The sequence below is a fragment of the Sprattus sprattus genome (genome assembly GCF_963457725.1).
Source record: "Sprattus sprattus genome assembly, chromosome: 2".
NCBI lineage: Eukaryota > Metazoa > Chordata > Actinopteri > Clupeiformes > Clupeidae > Sprattus > Sprattus sprattus.
Window position 1 is genome coordinate 709,948 of NC_137921.1, and position 14,656 is coordinate 724,603.

Here is a 14,656-nt window from a genome sequence, read left to right on the forward strand (position 1 = left end):
GCGAATGTCCCGCAGAGGACCACAGGTAAAGGTTACGGGGACGTTTTTAAACGACGTCCTGGGGACGTGTGCTGAGTGACCAAATTATAACGTTCCTTAATAGTCAGTTTTAAGGCTCATGTGAACGTCACGCAGAGGACCTGCAGGTAAAGGTTACGGGACGTTTTTAAAGGACGTCCTGGGGACATGTGCTGAGTGACCAAATTATAACGTTCCTTAATAGTCCGTTTTAAGGCTCATGCGAACGTCTTGCAGAGGACCTGCAGGTAAAGGTTACGGGACGTTTTTAAATGACGTCCTGGGGACATGTGCTGAGTGACCAAATTATAACGTTCCTTAATAGTCCGTTTTAAGGCTCATGCGAACGTCCCGCAGAGGACCTGCAGGTAAAGGTTATGGGGACGTTTTTAAATGACGTCCTGGGGTCGTGTGCTGAGTGACCAAATTATAACGTTCCTTAATAGTCCGTTTTAAGGCTGATGCGAACGTCACGCAGAGGACCTGCAGGTAAAGGTTACGGGGACGTTTTTAAATGACGTCCTGGGGAGGTGTGCTGACAGACCAAATTATAAGGTTCTCTAAAAGTCCGATTTAAGACTCATGCGAACGTCACAGAAGGACCAAACGTAGACTTGCTACGAACGTCAAAAACGTTCTGGTAACGTCCTCTAGCGAACGTTGTGGCGGGGACCAATTGGGGACGATTGGGGACCTTGTGAATGTCCTGTTAACGTCCTGGGGACGTTCCCTGTTTGCGGGGGAGTTATTAACCCACTGGCAAGGGTTGATGTTCTGCGGGAGCCAATTGACGGGTACCTCAGTCCCAAACCCTATCTTGGGTACCTTTTTGAGGCGAAGGCAGCCGAGCTCCACCTCTCACCTGAGGAAGAGTCCAATGTCAGAAGGAGATGCATAGCCCTCACCATCTCCCTGACCAATGAGCTTCGGGAGAGACTGCCAGACAACATTGAAACGCTGCAGGGCATGTCTGTGTTCAATGTAGGGGGAACTCTTGCACATGCTAAGAGCTTTGGGGAGATTGAGAAAATCACCAAGCTTCTTGGGTACTCTCCTGTGGACATTGATAAAGTCATCCAGCAATGGCGTGTCATCCATCTGTCTAGGTGGAATGAAATAACCAACACTGTGGGCTTTTGGAGTGAAGTTTGGCAGTTTAGGGATGCGGCTGGCCTCAATCCGTTTCAGGAGCTTGCCCAAGTTGCTGTGTCAGTTTTGTCCTTGCCACACTCAAATGCTGAAATTGAGAGGGTTTTCAGTCAGATGAGTGTGGTGAAAAACAAACTGAGAAACAGGATGTCCTTGCAGACCCTTAACTCCATCCTGTATGTCCGCTATGGTCTGAGGCTGTCGGGAGAGGCTTGCTATGAGCACAAGCTGCCGGATAGCGTTTTGCAGCAGTTTGGCACATCAGCTGCTTACTCCTTCAAGTCTGCTCCCTCAGTCTCTGAACCTGCCATAGTTGATCTGGATGGAGGTGATGAGGATGATGACGACTCCCTCTGTCTGTGAGCACGCCGAGTTGTGTAAATATATTAAGCCTCTGCATAGGGGAAAAAAGAAAAGGAGAAAAGCAAATGTCATAGCTATGGCAACAAAAAAATATGAAAATATGTTTGTAAACAAGAAAATAACAAAAAGCTAGCGTTATAGCAAAAAAAAAAAAATGTTTGTAAATACTTAGTTTGTTGGCATTAGGCCACTGCATAAAACAGTAAAAAAAAAAAAAAAGCTACCGTTAAGTTATAGTTAGGTGGCAACAAAAAAATAATACGTAAATAGTTTTAAGGTTACACTGATTATCCTAACCTTAATCCTGAAGTATAATTGTTGCTTTATAATTGTGCTAATTTAAGCTACCTTTATATATGTTTGTAAATACATAAATAGTTTGTTGGCATTAGGCCACTGCATAAAAAAGTGAAGAAAAAACTACCGTTATATGTGGTAACAAAAAAAATATGTATATAAGCTATGTTATATATGTTTGGAAACACGTAAATATTTAAAGCAGCACAACGGATCAATAGCTATACACTAACGGTATGCTAGCAGCTAAAACTAACGAAAACTCTTGAAATGTGCGGACTTTGACATTATGACAAACTAGTTACTCAACGACTGTCCTTACACAGTCAAACATCAAGCAAGTGCAACACAAGACAAAGCAAGACGGCAAATAAGCTACTTACTACTACTACTAGTTCGGCAGAAAGTAAACAAGTCGGGCTGCCACAGGCAAAACTACAGAACGAAGTTATATGCCTATGGACCCTGGTACGGCAATGGCACGGCGGCGATTCTCCATATCAAAAGTCATTGTAGCGCCCCAATTTTTTTAAAGCTGTTATTTTAAGGTTACACTGCTTATCCTAACCTTAATCCTGAAGTATAATTGTTGCCTTGTGCTAATTTAAGCTGCCTTTATATATGTTTGTAAATACATAAATAGTTTGTTGGCATTAGGCCACTGCATAAAAAAGTGAAGAAAAAGAAGCTACCTTTTATATATGGCAACAAAAAAATATGTTTGTAAATACGTAAATAGTTTGTAGGTCTACATTTCTAGGCCACTGCATAAAAAAGAAAATAACAAAAGGCTAACGTTATAGTTATATGGCAACAAAAAAATATGTTTGTAAATATGTTAAAAGTTTGTAGGTCTACAATCTTTAGGCAACTGAATAAATAAGAAAATAACAAAAAGCTAGCCTTATGGTTATATACAGGGCTCGAGATTAACTTTTTGGCTTACCAGCTGATCACAGAGGGCCCGATCTCATGGTCACCAAAGTCGAGAAGAAAAACAAATTGTAATTTGCATTTCCAACATGCCCGTTCCTGTCTAACCACTTCAATCCTAGTCACTTCGTCTGTTGTAGGCTACACTTAAATTCATAAACCTGCAGAATTGACTGGATCTGCCCAGTTCTTTAAATTAACCAGCTGTCATATTTTTGTAGAATGAAGGAAATTATAAAACATTACGTTAAATAAACCTACATTATGTGCTAAGACAAGCCAGATATGTTGATATTGAGCCTTATGCTGTAAACCGCTTGTGTTTGAGCATGCGCGATGTGTGGGACTTCGATGCAGTAACGACTACGATCCGGCATCTACAGTCAGCCACACGCAAATCTTGGCGGCCATTTTGTTGGGACCACTTTCCTGCTTGAGACCAATGATTATGACGGGCGATGAATATTATATATAAGATATTTAATGCATTTACATATTAAGCCTTATAGTAATTTCAAGTTTTCATAAACCTTGTTATAGAGCTTGTGTTTGCTTGAATACAAATATTGAAACTTGTTCCTCTATCGTATTTTATTAGTGTTGATGATTAGAACCTGGCCAATTGGTAGCTTTCAGTAACTTTATTTCAACAACTGGATGTATAAACACAAGTTTAATGGATATTTGCAAGCCAGATCATGAAAATACACATGTATTTGTCCCACTCTACACCAATAAACAAATAACACATAAATACCATGGGATGCGCTATCTAGTTAATTTTTGAATTTTCAAATTTCAACGGACCGCTATGCTATGATTAGGATAACACCCTCTAACGGACGGTGAATTAGTACCTCTGTGTGTCCAAATAAAATGTAGAATGTCTATCATATTTCACAAATCTTTCGCAGAATATACAGTTAAAAAATTGCGAAATGAAACAAAAACACAAACACAGTTAAAGTTGTAATAGTATTGATTGATTCACATCGATTGAATGGATGACATGACCAGCAAGTGGTGAAAAATAAACTTAACGGCATATAGGCTAGCATTAATGTCTATTAATTCTCCTCTGTGGTTCATTGGACATTGATTCAAAAAGGTGAAAATCGACCAGTTGAATGCACACGGACATCTAAAATAGCAAAACACAGCTAAGCACCGTGTAGGGTCACATTTTATCTCAATTGAATTGTGTCACATTTTGTGAAAAAAAGTATCGACTTACCGGCACATCCAATCGTGAAGGCCTTGGCGTGCTGCTTGCCGATGGCATGGGTGTTTGTTTCGGAGGTCTGCACTGACCAGCTTTGGGCAGTTTTGATCGCCATGAAATCTTTACAGCTGACAGGTAGTTTCCTCCTCCCTGGATGTTCCCTGCCAAGTGTTCTCTGGTCAGTCAGCAGCAGGGTGATCGAATCCACTGGCAAACTGTAGCTTATCAGTCCCAAAATATGCCTTGGGTAGGCTACCTTTTCGAGGGAAAGAGAGCACTGCTGCTCCTTTGCTCGAGCCTGGAGGTGATGCACGGGCAATGACTCAGCACATTATTTCATTATTTTACCGCTAAAATGCGTTGTATTCGCGGGAAAATATTAGAACTTTGTATTCCCAGGCCAAATATCAGAACTTTGTATTCACGCGCAGCTGACCTTTCTCGTGATTTATCTGCGCATGCGCAGCTCATTAGCATATTATGCTAATTAGCGATGACGTCATCTAGCGACTTCTGGCGACTTTTGGGAGGGCTAACAGCTACTTTCCTCACAGAATAGTTGGCAACACTGACTTCAGACAGAGTGACAGTTATATAGACTACATTAGGGGTAAACTCTTCAGACAGAGTGCAGTTATAGACTACATTAGGGGGAAACTCTTCAGACAGAGTGGCAGTTATATAGACTACATTAGGGGTAAACTCTTCAGACTAGGGATGCAAATGATTAATCGACATTAGATTAATTGTCGATTAAGAGGTTGCTCGATCAAAATGTATTAATCACGATTAATCGCTAGAGGGCGCTAGCGCGAGAGACCGGTTGAAAACAAAATGAAGCGAGCGAAAAGAAGTGCGGTGTGGGACCACTTAACATTGTTAATTCAGGCAAAGAAGTCAAATGTTCTCTGTGTAATGCGGTATTGAAATACAATAGTTCCACTAGCTCACTCAGTTATCATTTGAACACCGTGCATGCTGCTGTCCTGCATGGCACCACCAGTTCACCTGGTTACTGCCGCGAGTTAAGGCTGTAGTCTTAAAACTCAGGTTAGCTATTAGTTCGTTAGCGGGCTAGCTCACCTTGCTATGAATATCTCTGTCTACTCCCGCGCTAACGTGTGCCCGCGAGTTTGGCTCATGAGAGTTAGTAAGTAAGTAAGAGTTGAGTTGGCTATTTAGCTTGATAGCGGACAAGCTCACTCAGGCTTAATGATATTAGATACCTAGCTCGTTAGCGGGCTAGCTTACCTTTGCCTGATGGCTTGCCATTAAGAATGTAACTACTCTATCCCTCACTAACGTGAGCGCGAGTTAAACTTCAGAGAGTTGTGTTGGCTATTTAGCTTGTAATAGCCTAGATGCAGTTTCTTCATAATCTATCCACAAGTTAGATACAAGGTTACATATATAGTTACAAGATAGGCTCAATAATATTCTGTTTGGCTCTCTATTTAATTAGTGTGCTTGCCCGAAGGGAAGCACACTATTGTTCTTCGTTTTTTACTATTTTTTTGATTCTAGTAGTTTTTCTTGCAGATAACTACTCCTCGCCCGATTGAGATAGAGACGCCGTTCAAACACCAAAACGTCCGGCCCGATCCGGTGCAAGCTGCTATGACTTTTCGTGGCGGTACTCCTTGCCACTCCTTTTTTATTCCTCTTTTTCCATCACCTTTTTTCTCCATAGACTTGCATGGCAGAACTTTGAGGCATTATGACATCATAATAGGCTCATTAAACTGGCTTGCACCTGTGATTCACTGACAACTCTCACTGACACCTGCGCACGGTTCCTCTTCTCTCTCTGTCCCTCTCCATTCAACTGTATAACTAGGAATATTAAGAGACACCTTCCATACCAGGGCTCTACTCACTCATGCATACTCACTCATGTTTACTCACTCGTGCATACTCACTCATGCATACTCACTCGTGCATACTCACTCATGCATACTTACTCATGCATACTCACTCATGTTTACTCACTCATGTTTACTCACTCATGCGTACTCACTCATGCGTACTCACTCATGTTTACTCACTCATGCATACTCACTCATGCATACTCACTCATGTTTACTCACTCGTGCATACTCACTCATGTTTACTCACTCATGCATACTCACTCATGCATGCATACTCACTCATGCATACTCACTTGTGCATACTCACTCGTGCATACTCACTCATGTTTACTCACTCATGCATACTCACTCATGCATACTCACTCATGCATACTCATTTGTGCATACTCATTTGTGCATGCTCATCCAGCAGGGAGAGCTGGAGAGCTGACACCTGCCCCAATTCCAAGGCACTTGTTCTCTCGGTCATGGCCGCAACAGAGCAAGCACACTCTCGCAGTTCGTTCACGAAACGCATTCTAGTTTCTTCTATTCTTTTTTTTTATGTCTGTTTCAAATGCAAGAACTGAGCCAGTCCATAATTTATTTCTTTGTTTTAAATTAAAGAATGTATTTTGTTGTACCATAAAAAAAACTTTTCTGCTTTCTTTTCCTAATGCATAATTACTTGAGGAATGTATAATAGAATAGAATAGAATATAACTAGAATGCGTTTCGTGAACGAACTGCGAGAGTGTGCTTGCTCTGTTTTTCTCTCATGTTTGCTTGTTTATTGTGAAAGGGTTTAGTGTGTTCGTTGGCATAAAAAGTTAGTCTTCTCTTATAAGCCTAGTTAGTACATCTGATTAGAGCTAGCAACCATGAATTGCAGATTAAGGGGTCCCCTATCAGTGTTCATTTTGGCAGCTATTTTAGATTCAGTCTTAAGACAAAAATGCATATTAGTTTTAGTCACATTTAGTCATAATTATCCTTCTTAGTTTCAGTCTAGTTTTCGAAAACTGAGCACACTACAATAGCTACGCTGTGTCCAGGTACATCCTCAAACGTTTTTCAGGTAACCTAATGGTTCAAGGTCTCTCATGAATCATTACTCCCAGGACACGGGTTAATGTTAACTCACGCTATCGGTCCTCTCCAACCACATTAGCAACAAAATAAACTGGTGAGCTAACAAGGTAACCATTCTTTCAGTATAAGCTACTTTTGCATATCTACAACGTATAGGTATTACAGCTGCTTAACACAGCTAGGATAGCTAACGTTACCGTTGTAGGAATACAAGCCTTAACCCACTATATCAATCCACACAACTAAATTCATGAATTACTTCTAAGGTTTACTTCAAAACTTGAATTAAGGAAAAGTATCCCCTGTTACGGCTAGCTGAAACTGCCAGTGGATACTCCCATGGATGGGAGACGTTAGCTGCTACGGCTAACACCATCAGTTTCCATTAAAATTTCAGTCAGTACACTGAAAATGCTGCCATTCAACTCACCTTAACGAAGTGGAAATACGGTAGCTAGGTTAGAAACTGTAGTTACTCTTATTCTTTTTCAAAGTTGAATTGAGAGGGACTGAGAGACGAGGTTCCTTGAATTTGGCGCAGGTGTCAGTGAAGCACAGCTGCAAGCCAGTTTAATGACCCTATTATGATGTCATCATGGCAGAGCGCTCTGCCATGCAAGTCTATGGGGGAAAAAGGTGATGAAAAAAGAGGGATAAAAAAGGAGTGACAAGGAGTACCGCCACGAAAAGTCATAGCAACCTGCACCGGATCGGGCCGGACGTTTTGGTGTTTGAATGGCGTCTCTAGCTCAATCGGGCGAGGAGTAGTTAGCTGCAAGAAAAACGGGGAGAATAAATAAAGAAAACTTGACGATAACAATACTGTGCTTCCCTTCGGGCAAGCACACTAATTATCATAATGTAATGTAATATAATAACTCAACTATTTAGCTGATATTTGTAAAGGCCCTATTGAAGCACTGAAACTCAGGTGAAAAACGCCGCTTATCAATTAATCGAAAGTCGATCGATAAGATTATCAACTAATGATTAATGAATTAATCGATAATTTGCATCCCTACTTCAGACAGAGTGGCAGTTATAGACTACATTCCTGCTTGACTGATAGTGCTGTGCAAAAACTACATTTAAACTGATATTACAGTAAACAAGTTATTTAATATTTGTTTTTTGCTTTCACACACAGATACCAACATGGTACAGTATATGTGGAAATGCTGCAGATCCACAAATCCCATCTTCAGAAGAGGTTTCAGTGTCTGGCTGAGGGAATCACAAAGCAGGGAAACCCCACACTCCTCAGTAAGATCTACACAGAGCTCTACATCACAGAGGGGGGAAGAGGAGAGGTCAATGATGAACATGAGGTCAGACAGATAGAGAGGGCATCCTGGAGAGTAGCAGCACGAGGCAGACCAATCAACTGCAGTGACATCTTTAAACCCTCATCTGGACAAGACAAACACATCAGAACGGTGCTGACTAAGGGAGTGGCTGGCATTGGAAAAACAGTCTCTGTGCAGAAGTTCATTCTGGACTGGGCTGAAAGCAAAGCCAACCAGGATGTCCACTTCATATTTCCTCTTCCTTTCCGAGAGCTGAACCTGATGAAGGAGAAGAAACTCAGTCTGGTGGATTTCATGAAGCACTTTTTCTCAGGAAATCAAGCAATCTTCACCAGTTCAACGTACAGAGTCATGTTCATCTTTGATGGTCTGGATGAGTGTCGACTACCTCTCGATTTCCACTCCAACCCAAGGTGTTGTGATGTGACAGAGCCAGCCTCAGTGGATGTGCTGCTGACAAACCTCATCAAGGGGAATCTGCTTCCCTCTGCTCTCCTCTGGATCACCACCCGACCAGCAGCAGCCAATCAGATCCCACATAGGTGTGTGGACCAGGTGACAGAAATAAGGGGATTCAGTGACCCACAGAAAGAGGAGTACTTCAGGAAAAGAATCAGTGATGAGAACCTGGCCAGCAGAACCATCACACACCTGAAGTCATCCAGGAGCCTCTACATCATGTGCCACATTCCAGTCTTCTCCTGGATTACCGCCACTGTTGTGGAGAGAACATCAGATGAATCGGGGAGTGTAGAAATGCCAAGGACTATGACTCAAATGTACACACACTTCCTGATCATTCAGACAAGCATGAAGAATGAAAAGTACACAGTGAGAAAAGAGAGAGACGAAGAGATGATTTTCAAACTTGGGAAACTGGCTTTCCAACAGCTGGAGAAGGGCAATCTGATCTTCTATGAGACAGACCTGAGAGAGTGTGGCATTGATGTAACAGAAGCATCAATGTACTCAGGAGTGTGTACTCAGATCTTCAGAAAGGAGTCTGGGCTGTACCAGGGGATTGTGTTCAGCTTTGTGCATCTGAGCATTCAGGAGTTTCTTGCAGCTTTATACGTGTTCCTCTGCTTCAGCAATAGAGAGAGAAACATGCCTGACCAACAGCAAACCTCTCAGCTCTCTGCTCTGTTCAGAGCTGCAACACTTCATGACCTACACAAGACTGCAGTGGATCTGGCCTTACAGAGTGGGAACGGACACCTGGACCTTTTCCTCCGCTTCCTGCTGGGCCTCTCACTGGAGTCCAATCAGAATCTCTTAAGTCACCTTCTGCCACAGTCAAGAAGCCAATCACAGAGCTCTGAGCAAACAGTCCAGTGTGTCAAACGAAATATCAGACACCAGATTAAATCAGACAGAAAGATCAACCTCTTCTACTGTCTGAATGAGCTGAATCACCATGCTGTAGTGGAGGACATTAACAGGAGCTCAGGAACTCTGTATGTAGACATGCTCTTACCAGGAAAGTGGGAGACTAGCAGATTTGAGTTCAAGATTCCAGAGGAGCAGCTGGATGAGTTTGACCTGCAGAAGTACATGAAGACACCAGAGGAAGATCTGACTGAACTCCTCAGTCTCAATGATGTTCTGCAGAAGCTCGTGCCACTTGTCACGTCTTCCACTTCAGCTGCGTGAGTTATATACTGTGTGTGTGTGTGTGTGTGTGTGTGTTTGTGTGGGTGTGTGTGTGTGTTGACTAGTTGACTTTGTTCCTGGTTAATGAACTGCCCTGATAAGAGAACATTTCTCCTAAACTGAGAGTAGAGCAAACACTCCTGACTGCAGTTCATACCTCACATCAGTCTAATATGGATTGAAGGTCAAACACTTAAGAGTATATTAAACGTGAGTTGTTTGTTGTTTTCTATGGGTTACTTAACTTTAGGCTCATTTTGAGTATGTAAAATATTTGTCTTTATTATACTTTTCCTGTAAATATCTTTAATGTCAGGCTTGGTTGTATACCAAATGCATCACATTTTATATTACAAAGTCCAATTCCAGTTTCTTTGAGTTCTGGTGTGAATGCTAAAACTTACCCGGGGTGGCTGGCATGTGCTTTTGGATCCAAACTGGCTTTTGCAATGTTATTGAACACTGTTATGATCCACCCTTAAGTGCCCTTATAGGGCATAGATATCCTATATAAAGGCTAGATGTCTCGCCCGCGTTTCTGGCCGATGGAGTCGAATGTTCACACATGGCGGCCATTTTGCGACAGGGGAGCTCGCTCACCCTTAACATTGTATTTGTAGTGGTACGTACTTTTTAAATAACCAGAACTTGCTCAATTTTCAACTGATTTTCAAACAGATTGGTTTGTTATAAACGTAAGATATCTAGTTATGACACTGCATACATATGAATTATTATGTTATGTTCTAAAAAATATAATAATGTTCTAAAATAGGTGCAAGATTTCCCTTTACAAATGTACATCAATAAATGCTCTATGTTGAAATCCCCACCCTGTACAGAGATGTATTTATGACACTGCATACTTATGAAGAATTATAAACATGGGTTTTCATATGAACAAAACAGATAGGTGCAATAAATACACACATGCACCAGCTATTTATGTAAAATCAATATCTAGGCTACTGAAACTCAGCATACAGAATGGCAACAGGATCTCGTTTCGAGAGAACGTTCAATAGAGCATCCATAGGCTGCACACAACTCTGGCATCTTCACTGGCAATAAAGTCAGCAATTTCCTGTCAAAATCATAATGTAAGATGATTAACAAACCAACCCGATTGGAAATCATGTGCAACTTCAGTTATATCATGTGCAACTTAATTGTGATATTTAAAATAAAGAACAATTATGTCTCTCCAATTGATGCAAAATGACTGAGTAGTAGACTAGCTGTGATACACAATTAAGCTGCACATTTCAACATGTTAAAGCATCCATAATTATAACCACGGTAATGACGTTTGTAAGAAACCAAAGCAATTGTAAATCCATCAAGGTTTCAGCGAGATAAGAGTGTAAACGATTGTGAAGATCACTGACGTTACCTAACGTACCACTGATCCCTCCAGGAAGCTATCCTGTCACAAGATGGCCTCCTGTGCGGACGTTCAAGACTCCACCGTGAGACATCTAGCCTTTATATAGGATATCTATGTTAAAGGGCAGCAACACACCACCACTAACCCCTGAACCCTGTAGTGTCAGCACTTTTGGACTGTAATACCCCTATTGACCATGTGGGGACCCCAGTGTTCCTGTTTGCCAGTTACGTGTTTGTTCCTTGTCCTTATTGTTTCATTAAGCTCACCTGAGCCTTGTTAGCCTCCCTAAGCCTCCTGATTTTCTGTGTCTTTGCTCAGTCTCTTTGCTGTTTTTTTTCGATACCCTTTGTTTTTACTTTTTGCTAGAGATGGCGAAATGAAGCTTTGTGAACCCTCAAAGCTTTCCAGCCAGGCGTGTTGAATAAAGGTGCATTACTCAAAGCTTTGAATGCACTCCAGTGACACCTGCTGGTCAATACAAATATGGTGTAGGAAAGATTTTCGGGACAGTGAATTTGATCAATGTGTTGTGGTGCGCAAGGCCTGCTAAGATAACATGCACACAATCATATGGTGAATGAAACATACCTCCTTTAATTGAAATGACGTTGTATGAGAATACAATGACAATAAAGGCTTTCTTTTTCTATTCTTTCTTCTAATGATTGTATGGTGGCACAATGGTTGGCGAAGACAGGTGTATTCGTGCACGTTGCAGCAGTAGACAGTTTACAACCAAATGGTTTATCAATGATAATATTAATATTATTATATTTTAGATGCAACACAAATCTATTCGCTCTCTTCAGAATGAGCTTTCATTGATAAACCAATGCTGTTGTCTGCCTCTCCCGAGGCCCCGGGGTCTACTGGTTCTCGTTCAAACGGGTAGACAAATCAAATAATAGCCTACACCTGTCTAGGTCCTTAACAAAGCAGATATTTTAATACATTGAAAGCCATGAATACTGAGAATGGAATGCTCAAAATCACCGGCGACTGATGAAGTCAGGATGCATACGCAGGTTGAGTAATTGAGTGATTGGCAGCTGGCCGCTCTGTCCATCCACGCACCTCAAGGTTGCGTATTGATCAGACATGAAGACATGCTCATCAACTCGATTACTGTTGATCAAACCAGAACGAGGGTTCGGCTGTAGCCTACTTCAAACATGCTATTGAGAACATATTCGCTGACATGCATAGCACGCGTGATGGCTTGCAGCTTAATGGTGTTTTGAGTCCTCACCGCTGACTACAAGGCAGCAGCTGCCTGGAAGGCGCATCCCGCCTCCTGCCCCCTGAGCCAATCAGAACAGAGCATGCTCCAAGCTTGCCAGTTTAGAGAAGTCATTTGAATTTGAGCAAGTAGCTAGCTAGCAGTTGCCTACATTATCTATCTATCTAGCTAGCAGTTGCCTACATTATCTATCTATCTAGCTAGCAGTTGCCTACATTATCTATCTAGCTAGCTAGCAGTTGCCTACATTATCTATCTATCTACCTAGCAGTTGCCTACATTGTAACAGATTTGGCTTCAACTCAGAAACTCAAGTTATTAAACATAAATTCGACTCAGTAGAGGTGCAACTTGAGAACACAAGACAAACAATGTCCTTAGTTCACTCAGCTTTAAGGGCAACATTCATGAACCTTTTCAATCATTTCAAAACTAACCAACAAAGGAGTCATACATATCAAACTATATATTCAGTCCCTTGAAGCATTGCTTCAGACATGAGATTGTGGTAAAGGAGTGTCCAGCAGAAAAAGTTGGCCTTCAGACCATGTGTGTTTTGGTGTGTGAATGTCAACAGTCCATGATGTGTCCATATGAGTAGGTTTAGTCTATTGTGGTGTGTGTGTGTGTGTGTGTGTGTGTGTGTGTGTGTAGCATCTCTAGAGTCTTCATCATCCGCATACCTGTTAGGCCAGTGCTTTCCTATCTGGCCTCTGTCCTGATGTCACGTTGTGTGTGTGTTTTTATGGGTGCAAGTGTATGTGTGTGAGTGTGGGTGTGTGTTCGTAGTATATGTGTGTACTGTATGTATGTTGGTGTTTTCCTTTGGTGATTATATGAGATAGAGCTTCAGGAGCACCTAGGCTGCATATATCTGTGTGTGAGTGTATGTGTGTGTGTGTGTATGTGTGTGTGTCGCTGTATCTGTGTGTGTGTGTGTGTATCCCTGAGTGTGGGTGAGGGGATAGAGGAATGATGATTAATATTCAGATGTATCATGATGTTTCTCCCAGGCTGGGTTACTGTAACCTGACAGAGAAGAGCTGTTCCTATCTGGCCTCTGCCCTGACCTCACACTCCTCAAGTCTCACACAGCTGAACCTGAGTAACAATGAGATGCTGGGAAACTCAGGAGTGGAACTTCTATGTTCTGCGATTTCTCATCAAAACTGCAAACTGAATAAACTATGGTAAGTATCTTTTCATGAAGTGTGTGTGTGTGTGTGTGTGTCATTTTCCCAAAAAAATATGCGCAGTCTGTGTTACCTTGTCACCTTATTAGCTTTGTTTTTTTCTTTTTTTTACCATTTGATAAATAATGGAGGCTATGCTTGAGTGAATATTTTTGCCTCCACTTTAGATTGAAATAGATAGGGTAATAGATTGACAATAGTCCAAGCCCCATTGTGCAATCATGTATGGTTTAAATATTATCAAGGTTTACGTCTTTACATATATATGCAAACTACTGGAATGTATATCAATAGAATCTAGAACTAACCAGTGGTCAGTAATGAACACACAAATGATGAAATTCTCTATTGTTACTTTTTATTTTTATTATACAAACATACATACCATTCTTTTAGTTTTTATTATACAAACATACATACCATTCTTTTAGTTTTTATTATTAAAACTGTCCACAAATATGTTTAAGAGTGTGTTTAACTTCTATTGGCGGCGTCCTCCATTGGCGCACCAAATCGGAAATCGTTAATCAAACTTTTGTCAGTATTTTGAGCTGAAATTTCATTAGCATTTGTACAGGTGTATTCGTGCACGTTGCAGCAGTAGACAGTTACCAACCGCAATGGTTTATCAATGATAATATTAATATTATTATATTTTAGATGCAACACAAATCTATCTGCTCTCTTCAGAATGAGCAGAGCTTTCATTGATAAACCAATGCTGTTGTCTGCCTCTCCCGAGGCCCCGCGGTCTACTGGTACTCGTTCAAACGGGTAGACAAATCAAATAATAGCCTACACCTGTGTAGGTCCTCAACATAGCAGATATTTGAATACATTGAAAGCCATGAATACTGAGAATGGAATGCTCAAAATCACCGGCGACTGATGAAGTCAGGATGCATACGCAGGTTGAGTAATTGAGTGATTGGCAGCTGGCCGCTCTGTCCAT

The 14,656-nt window shown here is 41.4% G+C and overlaps 1 protein-coding gene across 1 annotated transcript in view; it reads left to right on the forward strand.

Annotated features, from left to right (window-relative positions):
• Positions 1-8,096: 8,096 nt before the first annotated feature.
• The window catches only part of LOC308360827 (protein NLRC3-like), a gene marked incomplete at both ends in the record, with an annotated part of 6,799 nt that continues 239 nt past the window's right edge, over positions 8,097-14,656 (forward strand). Inside the window, 2 exons of the mRNA XM_080832978.1 lie at positions 8,097-9,877; positions 13,525-13,701. Of these exons, the coding sequence (XP_080689104.1) occupies positions 8,097-9,877; positions 13,525-13,701 (1,958 nt within the window). The remainder of the gene's footprint in view (positions 9,878-13,524; positions 13,702-14,656) is intronic.